The sequence below is a fragment of the Triticum dicoccoides genome, chromosome 2A (assembly GCF_002162155.2).
Source record: "Triticum dicoccoides isolate Atlit2015 ecotype Zavitan chromosome 2A, WEW_v2.0, whole genome shotgun sequence".
Lineage (NCBI taxonomy): Eukaryota > Viridiplantae > Streptophyta > Magnoliopsida > Poales > Poaceae > Triticum > Triticum dicoccoides.
This window is the reverse complement of record NC_041382.1, coordinates 610,463,451-610,486,057: the sequence shown is the minus strand read 5'-3', so window position 1 is coordinate 610,486,057 and position 22,607 is coordinate 610,463,451. Positions and strand designations below refer to the sequence as shown.

General features: G+C 46.0%; 1 protein-coding gene across 4 annotated transcripts; it reads right to left on the bottom strand.

The window, feature by feature from the left end:
• Positions 1 to 13,466: 13,466 nt before the first annotated feature.
• Positions 13,467 to 16,677, bottom strand: LOC119355691. 4 transcript variants are annotated; one of them, XR_005171659.1, is made up of 3 exons: positions 16,208 to 16,677; positions 15,062 to 15,381; positions 13,467 to 13,793 (listed from the first exon to the last, which is right to left on the bottom strand). XR_005171659.1 is itself a non-coding variant. In XM_037622537.1 (3 exons), exons 1-3 carry the CDS (start codon positions 16,421 to 16,423, stop codon positions 13,730 to 13,732), a joined length of 339 nt encoding a protein of 112 aa, XP_037478434.1. In that variant the 5' UTR covers positions 16,424 to 16,677; the 3' UTR covers positions 13,467 to 13,729. The 4 variants fall into 4 exon arrangements, 1 of the variants encoding a protein (XP_037478434.1); XR_005171661.1 differs by having other exon boundaries at positions 15,062 to 15,124; XR_005171660.1 differs by having other exon boundaries at positions 16,212 to 16,677.
• Positions 16,678 to 22,607: the final 5,930 nt, after the last annotated feature.

Below are 22,607 nucleotides of genomic sequence, written 5' to 3'. Positions count from 1 at the left end.
TATCGTTGAATAAAAATATTAAAGAGTCTAGACGCTCCACCACAAGGTTTATTGCTCCTTCTCGGTCGTCGGAAAGCGTTCTTCTAAGTTTTGCCGACATGTGGGACATCCAGCATCCAGGTCCATGTGTCATGCAAGAAAATGGAGTTAAGTATAGTAGGAGATACTCACCAACAGTCACAATCATAGATGGAGTACGTGCACGAATCAACCGAAAAAAGGAATACAAGCATGAAGAGAAGAGGTGCAGGCATCGACACATGTACTTTTTGCCTCTTTCCCTAGTACTCACGCGCGGGTACACGGCGAGCTCATTTCTATACGAAGAGTCGGCTCACCTGATAATTTCGCGAGTGTAGTAGTTGTTCATGGGAACCACGAGTGGATGAATCAAAGTTCGATCATGACGCGGTGGCGCGTTTTTTATAACTCAAGTTATTCTATTTGATGGCACGTACGCAAAATTATTTTCTCAATGGAATGTGAATCGTGCACACACTGAATGACGGAGCACGGGATGGTAGCCATGGACATGGTCAGCCATTTTTGGAGACTAATACACTACTGATTTTGATCTGTCCCGTCAACTCGCAAACGAGGAGAAGCTTTGCTTACTACTAGTACGACCTCTCCCTCGCTCATGCGCGCACGGTGGCTCGTAGGACAGGGAGAAGCTTTTGCTTTACGATAGTGCGCTTAATACAGGCGGTGGACATGCAATAGTTTATTTGATGTCAGATTGCCAGAAGTATCTATACTATAGTACCATCATCATTGTTCGACTTCCAGAAGAGGCGAAGAGCCAAGCGAACGGTCACCTACTCACAGTATAACCGGCCATGTTTGCACGAATTCTTTAACATACAATCTGAGTGGATTGCTCTAGTGGTCATCACACGTGAGTCAATCAATTCGCACCCTTCCGCGCTCCATTTTGTTTTGTGTTTCTTCCTCCATCCAACGCGCTAACAAGTGGGCCCCATGCTCATGTATGCCAATGTGGTAGTCAATTATTTTGTCAGACTCAGCTATCACACCCTTTCGATGACACGTCAATGTACCCACTAGAAACAAGTTAGACTTGTTCGGTTCAACCGCCTCCCTAGGTGTTTGCAGAGGAATTGGCTGGCGCGAGGTGGTTCTATAGGTGGACAAGCGGCAAAAAATAGGGGAAAACGTGCAAACCAGCTAGACGAGGGAGGGAAGCTTCTACATTCGCGGGGGACGTGTCATTGGCCATTGGGCGGCAACACGCGGTCATCCAGGTATGCAATAAAGGTTGTGAAGAGGCTTCCTATATCGGCAAGGACCAGCTTCCCTACCGATTGCTCATCCAATAGAACTCCCAAGTTTACTGTGCTGAGGCTGGAGTAGTCATCAGATGGGTGACTGAATGGGAAGTGGACTCGACGTTAAAACTAATGGGATGGGTCAATGTAAACGTTTAATTAGCTTAAATGTATACAGTGCTCCGTCCTATTAGTTGAAGCTCGAGGTCTTTTTTTTGACTATGTACTGCAAGGCAACAGCCTCACAGTGCTTTATTTAAAATAACAAGAGAGTTACATAATTACAGTGTTTCAGAAAAAACAAGAAGAAAAAGATACTTACAAGAGGCCTATGAGAGAGAGGCTATCCAGGATACTAAGCTATCTCTATATTTACATTTGATTCTATGAGCTAATAGGGAAATATCATGTATGAAATTTCTCCTCCAAGAAATGAAGGTAGGTCTCTCATTTCTAAAGATTTTCCCATTCCTTTGAGTCCAGATATTCCAAGTAGCAGTAAAAACCACCTTGGTGAAGAAAGGATGACCAAAATCCCTCCTAGCAACAATAGCCATCTCATATGTATTCTGGTTAGGTTGAGCATTCCAAGAAATCGCAAGGTAATTCCAAACCCTTTGACTGAAGTTGCAGGCAAAGAAAACGTGTGCACAATCCTCATGTGAGGCACAGAGGCAAAGAACACACGTATCATCCTGGATGATCCAGTTCCTGCGTTGCATCATATCCCTAGTGTTCAAATGGTCCATTAGAAGAAGCCATCCAAAAACTTTAAACTTGAGCATGCAAGCACACTTCCAAATCCATTTGAAGATGGGATTAACCACCAAATGGGAGAAGCAAGACTCATAATATATCTTTGATTTAAATTCCCCAGTTTTAGATGGACACTTCCATATATCCTTACTCTCCCCATTCAAGTTAACTGAAGACAGCAAATATTGAAGCTGAGTTAGTTCAGTATAGGCCTGTTGTGACAGTGGCAGATGGAAGTGCTCCGAGATCTGTGGAAGCTCCATAAACTCTCTTGCTGTGATTGTGTCATCAATGACAAAAGAATGAAGCCTAGGGAAATGCTCACACAAAAGAACCACATTATTACCCAGCTGCCAGCGATCAAGCCAAAACACCACCGTGTTGCCAGCATGCACTTGTGGGACAGCTAACTTGCAGAAGTTTGTGTACAAGCTCATGACATCTCTCCACCAAAAAGAGCCGCAATTTTGAGTGACTTGTGGTGGCGAAGCAGCATAATAGGTGTCCCAAATTAATGTGACCCAAGGCACGTCCAATCTGTTAAAAAACTTGAAAAGGTGCTCAACAAGGCTTCATTTTGAAGACCCAAATTAAGCACTCCCAAACCACCATACTTCTTAGGTCAGCAAACCCGATCCCATGCAGCTAAGGATTGTCGATCATTATTTGTGTTGCCTCTCCACAGACATTGACGCATGATTCTCTCAATCTGTTGCAAGATGCCCTTGGGTAGAGATAGCGTGCATAGGAAATAGATTGGCATTGAACAAAGCACAGACTGCATCAATAGCCGACTGCCTTGATTTAGCAGGCACGAGGAAGCAGATAGCCATCGCTCAATACGATTAACAAGAGGTAGCAGATCATAGATCGTGGGCCTGGAAGTACCCATGGGTAACCCTAGGTATGTGAAAGGCATAGATCCCACATCACAACCTAGCAGGTTGGCGACCCTAGCGCCCTCCTCATCACTCATATTGATTGGGATAAGGGATGATTACTGAAGTTGACACGTAAACCAGTTGATTCTGCAAAGGTGGTGAGCATGTCCTTGAAGGCTATCAGCTGGTCATCAATCGCAGGCAAAACAATGATTGTGTCATCCGCATATTGCACGATCGGGTAGTCATTGGAGTTTGTTGGAATTGGCAGAGTCAGTATGTTTCTCGAGCACATCTCATTGACTATAGACTGAAGCAAGTCCACAGCAATGACAGATAATAACAGAGAGAGTGAGTCTCCTTGGCGTACACCAGATCTACAGACAAAATGATTACCTCGCACACCATTTAAGAGGACAGATGAAAAACCCGTGGACAAAATGCTATTAATCCAGCCAGTCCAACGAGCATCAAAACCCTTGCATTGTAAGATTCTGAGGATAGCTTCATGCTCAATTGTATCTAAGGCCTTAGTGAAATCAAGCTTGAGGAGGATGATGGGCCGTTTAGATGCTTTGCATTGATGTATATATTCGAAGCACCAGGCTAGACAATCCTGGATAGAGCGGCAACGAAGAAAACCGTACTGGTTGCGATGTATACATCTAAGGATCACTTTTTGTAGCCGATTGGCTAGAAGCTTAGTCAAAAACTTCAAACACGTGTTTGTCAAGGATATGGGCCTGAAATCACCAACCACTTCTGGGCTTAGCTTCTTGGGTACTAGGGTGATTAAGGAAGTATTTAGACATTCTAAATTACACCTCCCCTCATAGAATTCATTGACAAGTTGCATAAAATCCTCATTGAGAATAGACCAGCACCTTTTTAAGAAAAGACCTGTAAAGCCATCGGGGCCTGGAGCACGGTCACACGGCATGTTCTTAATTACAGCATCGACCTCAGAATCCGTGAATGGCAAAGATAATTCTACCAGACCATCAACTCTTTGAATTAAATTGTGCAGATCAAAACCCATTTGTATTCCTTTTGCATGGCCCATACGCTGATTGAAATCAGACCAAAACATGCCCGCCAACATTTGATGATCAGAAACCACCTCACCCGCCGAATTCTTTAATGAAGAAATCGTATTCCTTTGGTACCTTTCGGTGGCCATAGCGTGAATTTTTTTTGAATTTTCCTCCCCCACTTTAATGCTTCTGATTGTGCAGCGTTGTTTCCAATAAACATACTGCCAGTGCAAAACATCCTGAAGATGCAACTTAACTATTCGCCTGAAATTGAATTCAGGCCAACTTAATGGCCGGATCTCCTCCATCTCATCAAAGAACAGAATAACTTTGTTACAATCAGAAATTAGCGTCTTAACTATGGACAGCTTTAAATGCCATTGTTTTAATGCATGTCTGAGAGCTTTGAACTTTGAGGATGTCGTTAAAGCAACTGTAGATTTACGCACCGTCTTGCCCCAAACCTGAGCAACACACTCATTAAATCCAGGTAAGTCAACCCAATAATTTTCAAAGAGAAAAACTTTAGCTTTGGGAATGGCCGTTGCAATTGTGACCACACAAGGAACATGATCTGATACCGATCGTGCAAGAGGCAAGACCAAAGTGTTTGGATGATCCGAAGTCCAAGCAACCGAAGTAAAAAACCAGTCAATTTGTTCAAGAAGGGGCTGAGATTGCATATTAGACCAAGTAAATTGCCTTCCTTTAATTGGAAGCTCAACAAGACCCAAATGACCTATGATTTCATTAAACAGAAAGATGGCATTGACATTACCACCAGGCAGGTTACGGTTTTCAAGTGATCTCATAAAGTTAAAGTCCCCCAAAAGAAGCCATTTATCATCACAATTAATGTCCAGATTATATAACCACTACACAAACTCATCACGGGCAGGACTCTGACAAGGACCATAGACCATCACTAACTTCCAAACTTCAGATGTATGTTTGGAAAGAAACTCCACAATAATACCAAAAGGTTTGGCCTCAATTAACTTTCCCTCAAAAAAAGAAGAATTCCAAATAACCACCATACCAGCTGATGCACCGACTGAAGACACATATGCAAAATTGTCAAAACGTCGAGGACAGAATTTCCTAATGAACCTATGATCAATATGCATACACTTAGTTTCTTGTAGGCAAACCACAGAGCAACCACTTTCATCAATTTTATGTTTGACAGCAAGCTGTCGCACTTCAGAATTAAGGCTACACACGTTCCAACATAGAACCTTCCATTCTTTAAACCCAGTCTGATTCATTACAAACCATAGGAAGTTGCAGCAAAAGTAGACCACACAATGATCCACATAATCTAGCTAAGCATAGCAAAATAACATAGTTCGAAGCATAAAGACATTAATAAAGATAGGTGACGTTTAAGGTGGTACGCCATGGACCAGAAAGCAGACATATGGAATCAATCATCAGAACTCTTGCTGCTAGTAGATTGGGCCGGATTAGCAACAAGCTTATCGGCAGTGATCTTCTCTGGGGCGATGCGCAGACGAGCCCCAATACACTAGAGGTCAACAATGGCAGTTGGTGGTGGCACAGTAGCAGCTCCATCAGACTGAGCCAACTTGGTCTTGCGTTTCTTCAGAGTGTGCGGTGACTTGTTCAGACCTTTAGATTTTCTGGTACCACTGCATGCCAAACGGTAGCCAACTCGTAAGGCACTGAGCCGTGCACTGCGATGAACCTTAGTTTCTACCAAAGCTGCTGATTTATGCTTGCGATCACGTTTCAGAGTCACCTTTGGTGCAGCAGTGAACTCAAAAGACTCAGTGATGGGTTCAGAAATATCATCAAAACAGAGGGCCCGAGCCACTGGCCTTTTTGCTGGAGAAATCAGGCGAGTACTGACGCTCGAAGAGGCAGGCACAGGTGGCAGAACAATGTTCAGATCATATCCATTATAGCAAACACCCCAAGAATTGCTAGAAAGCAAGAGTGACCCAAATCCAGACTGAAACATGAGCTTTGGGATTTCAGAAAAGCAGAGAGAGGGCATCATCTTCTCAAATGAGCGCTGCCACAACATGTCAAGAGGTAGGACAGGCCCAAAGACAGTGAGCACCTGTCCAATATGCAGGGGAGGCTGCAAGTGAGCCCCAGGTTGCTGAAAAATGACCATATCATTCACTGGCAGGTTATTGACTGAATCATCTGAAACTTGCAGGACCATGGACTCTTGCGATTGACCCACAACAACTTGATTTTCATCCACAAGCTCCTGTTGCACATCATGCAGCTCATCATGTGGAGCATCCTGGTGCTGTGGCGCATGGTTATGCTCTGGAGGTGGTAACTCATCCCAGCCAATCTCAGGAAATGCAGGCATGACCCAGTTATGGTTCTGAAACTGCAGGTGTCCAGGGAGAGGATGCAGGTTGCCATCAAAAGGCATAGGGGTCCTCATCTCCTGGCAGAATCTCAGCAAAGTCTGCAGAAAAGATGTATATTGGAGCAGACCAAGAAATGCAGGATCCACGAAAGTCAGCATACTCCCGATGCACAACATCTTGTGGCACTAATGTGGTTGCAGGAAAAGATACATATGCCAGAGTACGAACAAGCAGAGGATCCTCCTGGTGCCAGTGATGGAAACGGCCGAAAGTGCTAATAGCATCAGAAATAAACTGTGTGCGCCTATAATCCAGAGGTATACCCACAATCATGACCCAGCCCCGACGAAAACCTTGGATAGCTCTGTAGTTAATACCCTCATCGTGCGGCACAAATCGAACAAATCTATCGTTGCCAAATCAAAAGGAGGATGATCTACAAGAGCTTGCCTAGCAAATGGGCTATTGAAACGGAAGAGTCCAACTCCTTGAATCCAAGGCTGAGCATCAAGAACGGCGCGCCCAAGATTATTAACTACAAAATCACTGACCATATTTCTGAAGATGAGAGCTTGTTCAGGCAGAGGCGCAGGCTCAACAATGGCAATGGCGTAGTCTTCATGCTGACGATCAGGAGCGAGAGCCGGTGAGTAGAAGGTGCATGGGAGACGCCGCGGACCACCGTCGATGATCTCGAAACCATGCGGGATGAACGGCGTGGGGTCGAGAGCAAAGGTGGCCATTGCTAGATTCCGAGCAAGCTCTGTTGGCGAGGATGGAGGCTTGGAGGATGGCGGCAAGCTGGGCGGCGGTGACGGTAGGGCTGGTGGTGTGGTGGGCGGCGGCGTTGAGGTAGGTGGCGGAGGCGTGATGGGTGGTGGCTCTGCAGGCAATGGCGGACTCGATGGGGTGGCAGGCGTGATAGGACTGGGCAGAGACCCCAAGGGGGAAACCGAGGCACCGGGCGAGTATATCTCCACCGACCGTTCCGGAGAAACCGAATTGGTTCGTGGGACCCACCTGTAAGTTGGGGAAGGTGCAGAGCCGGAGCACCCCTTGGCCCTATGGCCTGATCTAAAACATCGACGACATCTGACCTGCTTGGTGCACGAACCGGTGTGATGTAACATAGATAAACAGTTCTGGCACTTCCAAACATTGAACACAATATCGTCAATAAGATTATTAACCCTAGCAGAATCCTCAGCAGAGTCCATAATCAGTTGAGAATAATTTCCAGGTGAAGAAACCACCTTATCCAAAGACGGTATTGATGGTTGGGCCGCAACTTGGGCCATAGAAGCTGTGCAGGATGGCAGATCACCATGTTGGGCTAGAGATCCATGTTGGGCCTGAAGTTCCGGTGCAACGCAAACAGATGACACAACATCTTGCATGCCGGATGACACAACATCTTGCATGTCATGCATCACATTGCCTAAAGTGGTTGGTGCTGTTCTGGAAATTACAGCAGTATTCTTGGCAGGGACGTTGATCGTTCTGAAAGAGATGGGTGGCATCGCCACCGTCCACTAGAGGTTGCTCGCCGGCGGTGATGGCAGGATCACCTTCTCAGTAGGATTAACTTCATAGCCCGCCTCAGCAATCATATCAACAAGGATCTGAGTAGCTGGGTATCTATAACCCTTACAAGCAGGGTACTGATGGAATGTGGCAAAGGAGATTTTCTTCCTTGTCGAAGAACCTGATCTAAGAGAAGACTTTGATGGAGGTTTATGCATAGAAATCAAAACCAAAGTTGCACACTTTTTAGAGGGACTAACCAGAATCCACTCAGCGTCACATTCATTTCTCCAGATCTCTAACTCACGTCTCCAATTCGGACTACCATTTCCCCAAAGGTGAAAATAACAATTGAATTGTGGGCATGCATATGATCTCAACTTGAGAATGCAAAGGCCAACTTGCTTGCAGGAGACAATGAAAGAAAATACCTTGCCCGTGATGAGTTGTACCGACAAATCAATGGCCGATCCACCAATCGCTGATTCCAATGCAGCCACCACAGAATCCTCATTAAGATGGAAATCATGTCGGCTAAAGGACACAACCATAATGAAATGGCTCGTGTCGTCCGAGGGATGAACAGATCTCCCACAAGAAATGAAAACCTTGTCCGCAAAGATGGAACCCGGCAAGATATCAAAACCCAATGTTGATCCACCATAGGTACCCATAAGATATGGGTATAGACGTGTAGATCAAAGCACGTCGGAGAAGATGAGTGGATAAGATCCACAAATCAAGGGCTAGAAGTGTAGATCGCCGGAAAACCTAGGCCGTGGGTGGGAGGGTGGGTGGGTGGGAGGAGAGCCATAATTTGTGTGCATCTTATAATAAGGATTCCTCAATTGGACAGCGTTACTAAACAAAGACCTCGAGGTTTTTTTTGAACCTCGAGGTCTTTGTTTAGTAATTTTTGACTTTTTTTGAACACATGTTAATCGAAGGTCTATCACGTTACTTTTTGATATTTTTTGTTTTTGACCACATGTTAATTGGCTTGAAAGAAGGTCTATCATGTTACTTTACGACATCTTTCCAAAAAAAGTGATATGACTTCTGTCAACCTATAAGGCATGTCTATCAAATTAACCTCAAGGTGCTTGTTCTCAAATTAACCTCTGGGCCTTGCAGGAGTACTTTATTTTGAACACATGTTAATCAAAGGTCTATCACGTTTCTTTTTGATAATTTATGTTTTTCGAACACATGTTTATTGGCTTGTAGAACGTTTAATCATCTTAAATGTATAGAGTGCTCCGTCCTATTAGTTGAATCTCGAGGTCTTTGTTTTGTAGTTTTTGACATTTTTTGTTTTTTGAACACATGTTAATCGAAGGTCTATCACGTTACTTTTTGATATTTTTTGTTTTTTGAACACATGTTAATTGGCTTGAACGAAGGTCTATCGTGTTACTTCACGACATCTTCCAAAAAAAGTGATATGACTTCTGTCAACCTATAAGGCATGTTTGTCAAATTAAACTCGAGGTACTTGTTCTCAAATTAACCTCTGGGCCTTGCATGAGTACTTGTTTTTTGAACACATGTTAATCAAAGGTTTATCGCGTTACTTTTTGATAATTTTTGTTTTTTGAACACATGTTAATTGGCTTGAAAGAAGGTCTATCGTGTCACTTCACGACATCTTTCCATAAAAATTGATATGACTTCCGTCAACCTATAAGGCATGTCTGTCAAATTAACCTCGAGGTACTTGTTCTCAAATTAACCTCTGGGCCTTGCAGGAGAGCTACAATGTGTTAGCCTCAATTGCAAGATGAGCTAGCAAGCTAGCAGTGGAGTTGCCAACATGCTCAAAGTGCACGCAACATTGAGTAGAAAGAAACATGCCCATGAAATCAATGCATGCTTAGGGAGGCCTTTGCTCAAAGAGCAAGTGTATATAAGGTACAGTCAGCGGGCTATAAGGACGAGGAGTGAGAAGCGATACGGATTGCTGGATATACTATAACTAGGTGTCCCACGGAGGTAACATTACAACCAACTAACGAAAATAATGGTAACCGGTTTAACGTGTTTATAATGGTATTATCATTGGACTGCCATTTAGGATAAATGATGAGGTGGATGAGAGAGACCATAAGAAAATCCATGTCTTCTCTTGATTAATAGATGATCTATTATCAACAATCTGTCTCACCAAATATTTATCGTGTTATCAAAGATAAGACCAAAACTAACCTACTAGAACATATTTTGATGTCTCCTCTAGATTACGTGACAGGCTTAAGATAAAACTGTCTTATCAAGCACTGCGCATGCTCTAAATAGTTACAAATTAACATTTGGGTAGTTGACAATAACACGTGAGATTATGAATATGTCTTTTTGCAAATATATCAGAACAAAATGTTCTTTTTTGCTAGTAGAAAAGAATGTTCAATGTGACTGATTACCTCCATGCTAGTTTTGACTACTTTAATTTAAAAATGAACCACATGTTTTCTTTGGTAACACAAAATTAGTAACTAAATGGTGATTGGACACCATGTCCTGCCAAGTACGTATGTGGAGCAAGCAAGATTTATTCGTGTACAAGGCAGGCTTGTACTCCCTATAAGAGTGTTTAGATCACTACTACTTTAGTGATCTAAACACTATTATATTAGTTTATGGAGGGAGTACTTCTTAGAGAAAAGTAAAGAAAAGAAATGGGGAAGCTGACTACGACAACATGTGAAGTTGTGAACCCACATGTTGTCTGAGCACGTGCCCTGCAAGTCTCCATGGCTTCGCATGAATGTTCGGGATGGTTCACAGATAGCGCGGTAGTTTCTGCGTTGCAATAGGATGTGTAAGGTGACAACAATCTGAGTGCTAAAGAGTTGATCCAATGGCTGGTTTTGTTTGGATTTTCCAACTATTGATCATTGCATAGAGTGAATCAATGGCTTACATTCAATGGCACGTACGTGAGCTTTGTTCATCCTTTTGCCAACACGCGGGACATCTAGCATCAAGATGCATGTGTCATGCAAGAAAATGGAGATAAGCAGTGCGGAAGTGAGTCGTGCACTTCGATGGTACGTACTATGCAATATTTTTTCTCCTTGATGGCATGTGAATAGTGCACGTACTCAATGACAGAGCACGGGATGGTAGCCATGGACATGGTCAGCCCTTTTGGAGAGAGTACTAAATAACTTTGATGTGTCCCATCAACTCGCAGAATGACGAGAACCTTGCTTACTATGCCTTCTCCCTCGCCCACGCGCGTGCGGTGGCTTGTAGCACGAGGAGAAACTTTGCTTACAAGAGGTGGACGTGCAGCAGTTCATTTGTTGTCAGATTGTTAGAAGTACTACTGTAGTACCATCATCATTGTTCGACTTTCGGAAGAGGCAAAGAGCCAAGCGCAAGGTCACCTACTAACTTATACTACAGTACTATAGCCAAAGCCGGTCCACCTTTTTAGAGCATGGTTAATTAATATAGGCGACTCTTGTAGCCGCACATCATTTAGAGCAATTACTCTCTATGTTTCTTTTCTTTCATTCGTAGGAACTTAAACCATAGGAATAGGAAAAATAAAGGATTCGAGTGGCATGTCCACTTGAATCCAATTGCCTTAACACCGTGTTCCCCTATAAAAACCAGAGTGTTTGACACAGGAAAAACAAAGGAAGTGAAAAAAAGTTGGAGTGGATTCTAGATTGCCAATTAACACATAATTTCATAGGAAAAAATCCTATATCATTCTATCCTATGAATCAAACGACCAATGTAGGAAAATTATGAGGGGGGTCTCTCCAATAGTGTTCCTCGGCTCGCACCTAGCATCACGGGGGGCGAACTTGGAGTCATTCATCCGGTACACGTGGCATCTCAGATCTGGACACAAGGTGACGTACACCGTCAAGGTCCATAGTGTGGAGTAAATTATACTAGTGTCATGCATATGACACTAGTTTAAGTTACTATCTTCATATTGCAAAGTAACATAGTACTAGTGTCATAGATGGCTTCATTTATTAGCTTGTAGGCTCATCTTTTATTGGGAAGCGCGATGTTACAGTAACATATTATGTTACTCTAAACACCTCTCTCCTCATTAACTACATGCCACATAAGCAATTTTTTCTTGAAATGCGCTATGTTATTATCTATGTTACTCCCACTATGGCTAGCCCTAAGGATAATGTTGTCCTCGAAGCCGAACATACACGGTCAAGGTCCACGGTCAAGGGGGTCAGGGCGGACGCGACCTCTCACTGCGTCTGCCATTGAAGCGGCGCGCCGGCTGAGGGCGCCGCCCACTGCACTCCTAGCTGTACCCGCCTCCTCGCCACATTCAAACACCTACATTTAAACCTGCGTGGAATGCGAGAAACCCACTCCGTCCACACACGTCCGTTCAGGTGCGGGACGCCGGCAAAGCTCCTCCTTCCACCATTTTCTCCACTCTTTCGATGGCATCCGACGAGCAAGAAGAGTAGTTCTCCGGCATAAAAGCCATCTGGGTGGCCTGCTGAGCCCGGCAGTTACGAGCGAGGCAACTCGCTGCTCCACCTACCTCACCTAGCCCGTTGGAGCCAGTTGCTGCACTAAGAAAGCACGTGGTTCCGCAGCTGGACGCTCCAATACAGCTCGAGGATGAGTGCCAACTTGCTCCACGCCGGCTTGTCGAGGAGCACGGCGGCACGGGCATCATTGCTGCCCTCGACGCCGCCGCGTCGTATAGCGCCTCTAGTGCCTGCGACTGCGCCATCCTCCGTCGACACACGTGTAGCCGCGCCATGTAGGCAGAGAAAGAAGCCGTCGCGGATGTCGACTAGGTGACGCGGCTACATGGCTACGCGGATGTCGACGAGGTGACGGTCAGCACGTCCCGCCCGCCACTATCATCGAGGAGAAGTAGAACACGGGAGGCCGCCATCGATTGTATCCTATGAAGGCCACCATCGAGGCGACGCCGACGACCATTTAGATTAGGTATATCTTTGTCGAAAAAATTAGATTAGGTATATTAATTCTACCTTTAGCTCCGGACCAGCACAACTTATTTAAGGTAAATGTAATGAAATCCATCATGATTATGTGAAATCCGGCCGTGTTTGCATGAATTTGTGTCCATGTTTGCGCTCTCGGGCGAGCGCTATCCGTCGCTGGAGTGGGACGATGGACTCCGTCTCTAACAGCCCCGCAAAGTGCGTCACCACCTTTGTGATGACCAGGACGCGGCAAAAGACACTACACCACAACACTAATGCAATGGCATATAATCTGCCGGGAGAAAGCCACTAAGAGGGCAGACAAACTGCCAGGAGAGCCGTTCTCCCGGCAGATAGAACTGCCACAAGAACGGCTGCCGGGGATAACTTCTCCCGGCAGATAAATTTTTCCCGGCAGTTTCTCTGCCACGACCCATGTATTTCCCGGCAGTTTGTTTTCTCCCGGCAGACTGGTTTTAGCATAGGAACTACAGTTACCGGCAGTTAAACTGCCGGCACAAATATGGTCACCCGGCAGTTTATATGCCATAACATTATGTTTCACTAGCAAACGTTCTGAGCAACATATACATAATTTAGTATTACCACTGCGTGATTAAGCAATCAAGATAGATCATACAACTTATAGATAAACTTCAATCAACATTACATATAGGCCTCATCCAAAATCTTAAACTTCATTCGATAAACATAATAGACAAAATATGTATTTTCCTTTGATACATTCATGAGACAACAATATACAAGGACGTGCAACAAAAAGGAAAAGAACATATGTTTCTGGATGTGCAACACAATCAAAATGAGAGTAAAACTTGTGACTTATGTGCCAAAACAAAAAACAAAATGAGCGTAAAACGTGCCAATATCTCCAGGTTCAACAAACAAGGCTTATTACAATTTCACTCCACCAACTTAGTCGTAGGTCTCCCAAATCTTCAGGGCAGCCTGTAGATCAACTTGTGTATCTTTGAGGCACCTGCAACAGATCAAAAATTCAAAATGGAGCTCTTATTTCAGATTTTAAATCTGACACATTAACAATTTGGACATGTTGGATTTTAAATAAAACTTCCATATGTGCAGCACTTCATCATCACAGCAAGCAAGAGGCAATATTACATAATTTGATCAAACAAGAATTATTTGCACTGCGCATACAAAAATATTCCATGGGCAAATATGACAAAACAGGAACATGTACAATTCACTGTCCCTTACTAGAACTATGTACTTGTAATAGTCAGTGGCTTCTCAGCTAGGCAGTTGGCATATCTATCCAAAGACAAGCACAAAATGTTGAACGTGTGGCGTGTTGTGCAAAAGCAACAAATTCCACTACTAACATGAATCACATAACGCAGCAAAAAGGGACATATTTTGGGTTCTATTAATGGGGAGTAACTGTTCAGTTCCTGGTTCCATGCTTTTGTTAAGGAGCAAGCAGAACAAAATAAAAGAGAACAGGACATAAAGTATAAGATGAAGCATCATAAAGAGAGGAGCAAGGAAAAGAGAACAGAATAGAAGAAGAAAGATGGCGGCATCTTCAAGAAGAAAGGGATTTATTTTTTTGGTTTTTGTATGATGACTTGGTTTCTATAATCAAAATATATGTAAATCAACATTGCCCAAGCAAACACACTCGCCATCCGAACGACCATTCTGTTTGCATAAGCAGGAGAGGAGAGGAGATGTTAATGAAGCACACTGTATTTACTAAATATTTGGGCTGCTAACAAAACAGAAATGCCTTGGCAAACTGAAGGCTGCGAGCATTTGTGCCCTTTCATCTGTACCATTGTACTATGTAGCTAGTGGTTTGTAACATGATTTCTGTAATGACTCAAATCAGTAGTTATTTACTGGCCGGTGTTGAATGAGATACTGAGATGACATATACTGTTTGGCATTAAAGAATTATATAGTACTTCCGAAAGAAATATATATATTATTTTTTATTTGTAACATAAGTATATACTGTTGCATTTAGAAAGTGTCATCAATGTAAGTATTATGCACATATTTTGGTACAGTAGCCATGAAAGAAGTATCCGACAGAAATAGGGTGCAAAATCTTAAAAATTAAAATGCATCTTATAAGCAGTTGATATACTGATAACTGATACTACACTAGTATACACCAGAAATTAATCTGAACAGAAATGGATCAATTAGTTCCTTCCAAAGTCAAACAACAAAGAAATAGTATCACGTAGCAATAGCCAAGAGAAACATATATATTACCTCCTCAGCTTGCTTGTGGTTGCATTGCTGCTTTTGCAAATGGACCAGTCCCCAGCTTGCCTTCTATTAAAGAAAATAATAATAACAAAATGCATACCAGTCGTATCTGCTACAAGCAACAAGAAATACAATACCGACAAGGAATGCAATCTAGCACAGCAGAATAGTGAACTGAAAGGTGTCGTTTCAGGAAATGGAAAACTAATAGTAGAATATCATTTATCTATATTGTAGGAATAGCAAAGAAATGTCACCATCAGTTAAGAAGTAGAGGATGTTGTAGATCTGCTCGGGCAACGAATCAGAGGACGTAAATGGCCCTATCAGCATTTAAAGCATCATAATTCTTATACCATATTGGCACCATTGTCATTTCACTATGAGAACAGAAAGGCACATGATACAAACTCTTAGCAAAAAATAAATAAATCAGCATCCATGCCCTACTATAATCACCAATCATCAATTAGCAGGCGATAAAAGGAGACAAACCTCGTGTAGCATCAAGAATATAATTACCTATATCAATTAGTGCAGTACATATCCAAACACAAAGTTTGCCCAACTTGTATGACAGAGATGGAAGTGCATGTATGGCCTAGCTAGCTTACAAAATTCACATTCCTGTTATTAAAGGTATTACCGTACTAGCCATTTCTAATTTATTGACTATGCAAAATGAAATTTAGGGGCAAAACATGGCACTTTGGCTTTCTTGTTCTAGCCTGAACTGAAAAGGCTGTGAGTAACAATAACGAGTTGGTCATAAAAGTATAGAGTAATCTGTATTCCACATAAATCCTCAGCTGCAGGTAACATATTGGATTATGAAAAGCCTACACGTATGGTTATGGTCTACTTTCAGAACACGACCATATCAGCTGGTACTGTTGCTCCAATGAGTATTTTCTACGTAATCATTCAATTAAACCATCACTTCATTTGGAGTCTAATGTCTGAATCTCATTTCTTTAAACTCTATTTTGGAGTAGTTTCTATCTAACAAAGTAACAATTCAAGAAATTTTCAAAACTATAGCAGTTGTTCTGTGCACAAACCATACCTCACAAATCACAGAGATGAGACTAATCAAACTCACAAGACACGGAGAAATCTCATTGGTTGGGCTGCGGAGGTAGCCGAGACCTACTCAGGGGAAAGAATGCAGGACAGGCATCTGCTTGGGGGAGAGGACGACGAGGTAGCGCTGAGGCTCCTAGAGAAGGAGGCGCTGCTTGGGTAAGGAGCTTCTGGAACATCAACGTTGGTCGGGCAGGAGCTCCTGGAAGCGGCGGCGCTGCTCGAGGGAGGAGCTTTTGGAAGCGGCAGAGCTGGTGGGGGTGATTCCAGGGGAGAACACATGGAGGAGGCTTGGCTGCTTGGGGTTGCTGGTGTGTGGCGAATCGTGGTCAGGGCAGCGGAGGGTGCTCGGCGTCGTGGTCGGTGAGGGAGTTGGCGCTGGGGTGTGGTGGACGGTGGTCGGCGGCATGGTCTGGGATGGATCTGGCACAGGGATGTGGTGGAGGGCGCTCGGCAGCCGCGAAGGGTGGGCGGCGGTGGTGGCGGCGGCGGAGGAGGGTAGTCGAGGAGGCGGCTAGGTCTTGGAGGAGGTGGACGGGCCGGTGGATTTCGATCTGAGATGGAGTTTGGGGATTTTATCCTTTTGGACCGAAAATTTTGCTTCTCGCGCGCTCTTACGTGCCATCACTCGTATGGGCCAATATTCGTTCGGCCCGGCCCATGATAATCCCCGGCAGATACAGTGCCCTGTTTCATTTGTAACGGCACATACTCTATCCTAAGAAGTGAAGCATTGTTCCCGGCAGTGTAAGTGCCCTAGTTGCTGGACATCTGCCGGCAGTTTATCTGCCATTAAGTACTTTTACCGGCAGTAGAACAATTCCCGGCAGATGATTTGCCTTTGCTATAATATTTCTGCCGGCAGTTAATTGCCCCCAATCAAGGGTTGTGGTGTGGTGAGAATGGCATCCTTCATACCGCGTGCTCGTCTAGATGGCTCGGTAGCTCATGAAGCAGCACCAACAACATACCTTGTGCGTCTAGTACTCCATTGCAGTTGCAGGTGAGCACGACGCTGCTGCATGGCCATCCATCAATAGTGGTGTAACGCCCCGAGACCGATGTGCCAGGTGTCGTTCAGTTATTCGCTGGTGTTGCCTTGTCATTCTTTGCGTGTCATGCATTGCATATCATGTCATCATGCGCATTTCATTTGCATACGTGTTCGTCTCACGCATCCGAGCATTTTCCCCGTTGTCCGTTTTGCAATCCGGCGTTCCGTTCTTCTCCGGTGGTCATTTCTACCTTTTTTTTCATGTGTGGGGATTAAACATTTCCGGATTGGACCGAGTCTTGCCAAGCGGCCTTGGTTTACTACCGGTAGACCGCCTGTCAAGTTTCGTACCATTTGGACTTCGTTTGATACTTCAACGGTTAACCGAGGGACCGAAAAGGCCTCGTGTGTGTTGCAGCCCAACACCCTTCCAATTTGGCCCAAAACCTACCTAACTCTGCTCCATCATCTCGGTCGTTCGATCATGATCGCGTGGCCGCAAACCGCACCTCGTTTGGACTCTCCTAACTCCCTCTATGCCTATATATACAACCTCCCTCCGAAATTCGCGGTGCCTTCCACCCCTAACCCTAGATCCACTCCTCCCCGCGCCACCGGACGCGTCCGCGCTGCACCGGACTTGTCCACTGCCACCGCCATGTCGCTCCGACCAATGGGAGCGCGACACGTCACCCCGCCGTCGCTCCTCCTCCAATCAGACGCCGCCACCTCAGCCTGCGCGCCGCCCCACTTCGCCGCCGGCCCGCGAGGCCCAGATCTGGCCCGTGCGGGCCCATCTCCTCGCGCCGCCGCCCGGGAGGCGCCGCCTTCGTCCTCCTGTCCACCGGCGCCCGCCGCCCCGTTCTGCCACCGACCGGCACCGCCACCGCCATCGTCGGCCGCCATCGAGCACTCATGCCGCCGCGCCGTAGCAACCGTCTTCGCGTCCCCGCCGCCGTCCCGGACTCCTCCGGCCTCGATCCAAGCCCGAGGAGGACCGCCACCGCCGTCTGTTTCCAGATCCGGCGCCGCCTGCCGCGGCTCCGGCCATCCCCGTCGCCGGATCGAGCCACCACCGCCCCCGCCTTGCCTCCTGCTCAAGCTCCTGCTCGAGGAGGACGACGCCCTTGCCTCTGGGCCTCCTCTCACGGATGTGAGCCGCCGTGCCAGATCCGGCCCAATCGTCCTCCCTGCGGTCCAGCCTCGCTCGGCCTCCTCCCCAGCTTCCTTCGCCAGATCCGTCGGCCTCTCTCTGCGGATGGGCCAAGGCCCAGGGTGAGCCGACCCCCAGCGCCCCCTCCTCTATTTTTTTCTCTGTTGGGCTTGCCCAGTTTCAGCCCGATCATGTTTTTTTCTCGTCCTGCGATTTTGTCTAATATTCCAGAGATTGCAGTTTTGCAGAATAGTCCCCCTAGTTCATGCATTTAATAACTCACTAACCGTGCATCGGATTAAAATAAGTTATATATGAAACTTGCTCAGAATTTTGTGTAGATTAATAATATCCAACTTTCATCTATGTTTCAAATATTTAAAATGTTGTTTGCATTAATTTGCTCCTATGCCATGCTAAAATGATTTAATTCATAGCTAATTAACCGTAACTCCGATTTTCATAAACTCTATATGTAAATGGGGTAGAAAAATGCCTAGTTTAACATGGTGACCTTTATTTGCATGTTAAACAACGCTAAAATAATGTTTAGGGCAGAACAGTACCAAATCTAATTTATGCACATGAGGAGTTTCCGGACTTGTTGTTTTGTTGTTCCGGCCTCATTTAAACTTGCCTAGATTAGATAGTTTCATCATGCTTCCCCTCTTGCCATGTTTAACAACATTTAATATTGTTGACTACCTAACCAAGAGAGAACTAAATAATTGACGTGGTGTTTCGTCAATATGCAATTCGTTGCATATTGAGCTCCACTTAACTTGTAGTGTTGTTTGTGCACTTTGCCATGCCATGCTTCATTAAACCGGACATGCATCATAATTGTTTGTGCATCATGCCATGTCTATGCGTTGGTTGTTTACTATGTTGTTTGCTCTTTTCCCGTGTTGCTTCTCCGGGTTGGTTCCGTTAACGTCGTGTTGTGAGGACCCGTTCGTCTACGTCTGTTTGTCTTCCTCATGGACTCGTTCTTCTTCTTTGCGGGATCTCATGCAAGATGACCATACCCTCGAAATCACTTCTATCTTTGCTTGCTTAGTTGCTCGCTCTTTTGCTATGCCAATGCTACGATGCCTACCAATTGCTTGTCAGCCTCCCAAATTGCCATGTCAAACCTCTAACCCACCATGTCCTAGCAAACCGTTGATTGGCTATGTTACCGCTTTGCTCAGCCCCTCTTATAGCATTGATAGTTGCAGGTGAAGATTGAAGTTTGTTCCTTGTTGGAACATGGAGATGTCGTTCCTTGTTGGAACATTTATTTACTTGCTGGGATATCACTATATATCTTATTTAATTAATGCATCTATATACTTGGTAAAGGGTGGAAGGCTCGGCCTTATGCCTGGTGTTTTGTTCAACTCTTGCCGCCCTAGTTTCCGTCATATCGGTGTTATGTTCCTGGAGTTTGCGTCCCTTACGCGGTTGGGCTATAATGGGAACCCCTTGACAGTTTGCCTTAAGTAAAGCTTTTCCAGCAATGCCCAACATTGGTTTTACCATTTGCCACCTAGCCTTTTTTCCCTTGGGTTTCGTGCACTCAACGGTCATCATTGTTTTACCCCCCGGGCCAGTGCTCCTCTGAGTGTTGGTCCAACTTGTCAGCCACCGGTGGCCACCAGGGGCAACTCTGGGCTGGCCTACCGGAAGTTTGGACGATCCGGTGTGCCGTGAGAAAGAGATATGTGCAGCTCCTATCGGGATTTGTCGGCACATTCGGGCGGTGTTGCTGGTTTAGTTTTACCCTGTCGAAATGTCTTGTTGTACCGGGATACCGAGTCTGATCGGAACGTCTCGAGTGGAGGTCTATTCCTTCGTTGACCGTGAGAGCTTGTCATGGGCTAAGTTGGGACACCCCTGCAGGGATTTGAACTTTCGAAAGCCGTACCCACGGTTATGGGTAGATGGGAATTTGTTAACGTCCGGTTGTAGAAAACCTAAACTTGACCTTGATTAAAATGAATCAACCGCGTGTGTAACCGTGATGGTCTCTTTCCGGCGGAGTCCGGGAAGTGAACACGGTTGTTGGAGTTATGCTTGACGTAGGTAGTCCAGGATCACTTCTTGATCATACTTTTATCGACCGTGCTTTGCCTTCTCTTCTTGCTCTCATTTGCGTATGTTAGTCACCATATATGCTAGTCGCTTGCTGCAGCTCCACCTCATACCTTTTACCTTACCCATAAGCTTAAATAGTCTTGATCGCGAGGGTGCGAGATTGCTGAGTCCCCGTGGCTCACAGATACTTCCAAAACCAGCTTGCAGGTGCCGATGAGACCGTGCAGATGACGCAACCAAGCTCAGGAGGAGCTCGTTGAAGATCTTGTCCTTTGTGTCGTTTCGTTCTAGTTGATCAGTAGTGGAGCCCAGTTGGGGTCGATCGGGGACCTTTGTCGCATTTGGGGTTCTTCTTTTATTTTGGTTTCGTAGTCGGGCCATGAGTGTATTGATTGATGTAATGTTTATTCATGTAATTGTGTGAAGTGGCGATTGTAAGCCAACTATGTATCTCTTTTCCTTATGTATTACATGGTTTGTGTGAAGATTACCTCACTTGCGACATATGCCTTCAATGCGATTATGCCTCTAAGTCGTGCCTCGACACGTGGGAGATATAGTCGCATCGAGGGTGTTACAAGTTGGTATCAACCTTTGCAAGGTTCTCTGGTTTCACTCGTTGGTCAGAGAAGCAACTTAGTTATACCTCTTCTCTTTCTCTTCCGTTTTCCCTCCGGTGCCATTCTAGATCTCGGGACAAGATCCTCTCGTAGTGGTGGAGTGTTGTAATGCTCCGAGACCGATGTGCCAGGTGTCGTTCAGTTATTCGCTGGTGTTGCCTTGTCATTCCTTGCGTGTCATGCATTGCATATCATGTCATCATGCGCATTTCATTTGCATACGTGTTCGTCTCACGCATCCGAGCATTTTCCCCGTTGTCCGTTTTGCAATCCGGCGTTCCGTTCTTCTCCGGTGGTCATTTCTACCTTTCTTTCATGCGTGGGGATTAAACATTTCCGGTTTGGACCAAGTCTTGCCAAGCGGCCTTGGTTTACTACCGGTAGACCGCCTGTCAAGTTTCGTACCATTTGGACTTCGTTTGATACTCCAACGGTTAACCGAGGGACCGAAAAGGCCTCGTGTGTGTTGCAGCCCAACACCCTTCCAATTTGTCCCAAAACCCACCTAACTCTGCTCCATCATCTCGGTCGTTCGATCACGATCGCGTGGCCGCAAACCGCACCTCGTTTGGACTCTCCTAGCTCCCTCTATGCCTATATATACAACCTCCCTCCGAAATTCGCGGTGCCTTCCACCCCTAACCCTAGATCCACTCCTCCCCGCGCCACCGGACGCGTCTGCGCTGCACCGGACTTGTCCACTGCCACCGCCATGTCGCTCCGACCAATGGGAGCGCGACACGTCACCCCACCGTCGCTCCTCCTCCAATCAGACGCCGCCACCTCAGCCTGCGCGCCACCCCACTTCGCCGCCGGCCCGTGGGGACCAGATCTGGCCCGCGTGGGCCCATCTCCTCGCGCCGCCGCCCGGGAGGCGCGCCTTCGTCCTCCTGTCCACCGGCGCCCGCCGCCCCATTCTGCCACCGACCGGCACCGCCACCGCCATTACCGGTCGCCGTCGAGCACTCATGCCGCCGCGCCGTAGCAACAGTCTTCGCGTCCCCGCCGCCGTCCCGGACTCCTCCGGCCTCGATCCGAGCCCGAGGAGGACCGCCACCGCCGTCTGTTTCCAGATCCGGCGCCGCCCGCCGCGGCTCCGGCCATCCCCGTCGCCGGATCTAGCCACCACCGCCGCCGCCTTGCCTCCTGCTCGAGCTCCTGCTCGAGGAGGACGACGCCCTTGCCTCTGGGCCTCCTCTCGCGGATGTGGGCCGTCGTGCCAGATCCGGCCCAATCGTCCTCCCCGCGGTCCAGCCTCGCTCGGCCTCCTCCCCAGCTTCCTTCGCCAGATCCGCCGGCCTCTCTCTGCAGATGGGCCAAGGCCCAGGGTGAGCCGACCCCCAGCGCCCCCTCCTCTATTTTTTTTTCTCTATTGGGCTTGCCCAGTTTCAGCCCGATCATGTTTTTTTTCTCGTCCTGCGATTTTGTCTAATATTCCAGAGATTGCACTTTTGCAGAATAGTCCCCCTAGTTCATGCATTTAATAACTCACTAACCGTGCATCGGATTAAAATAAGTTATATATGAAACTTGCTCAGAATTTTGTGTAGATTAATAATATCCAACTTTCATCTATGTTTGAAATATTTAAAATGTTGTTTGCATTAATTTGCTCCTGTG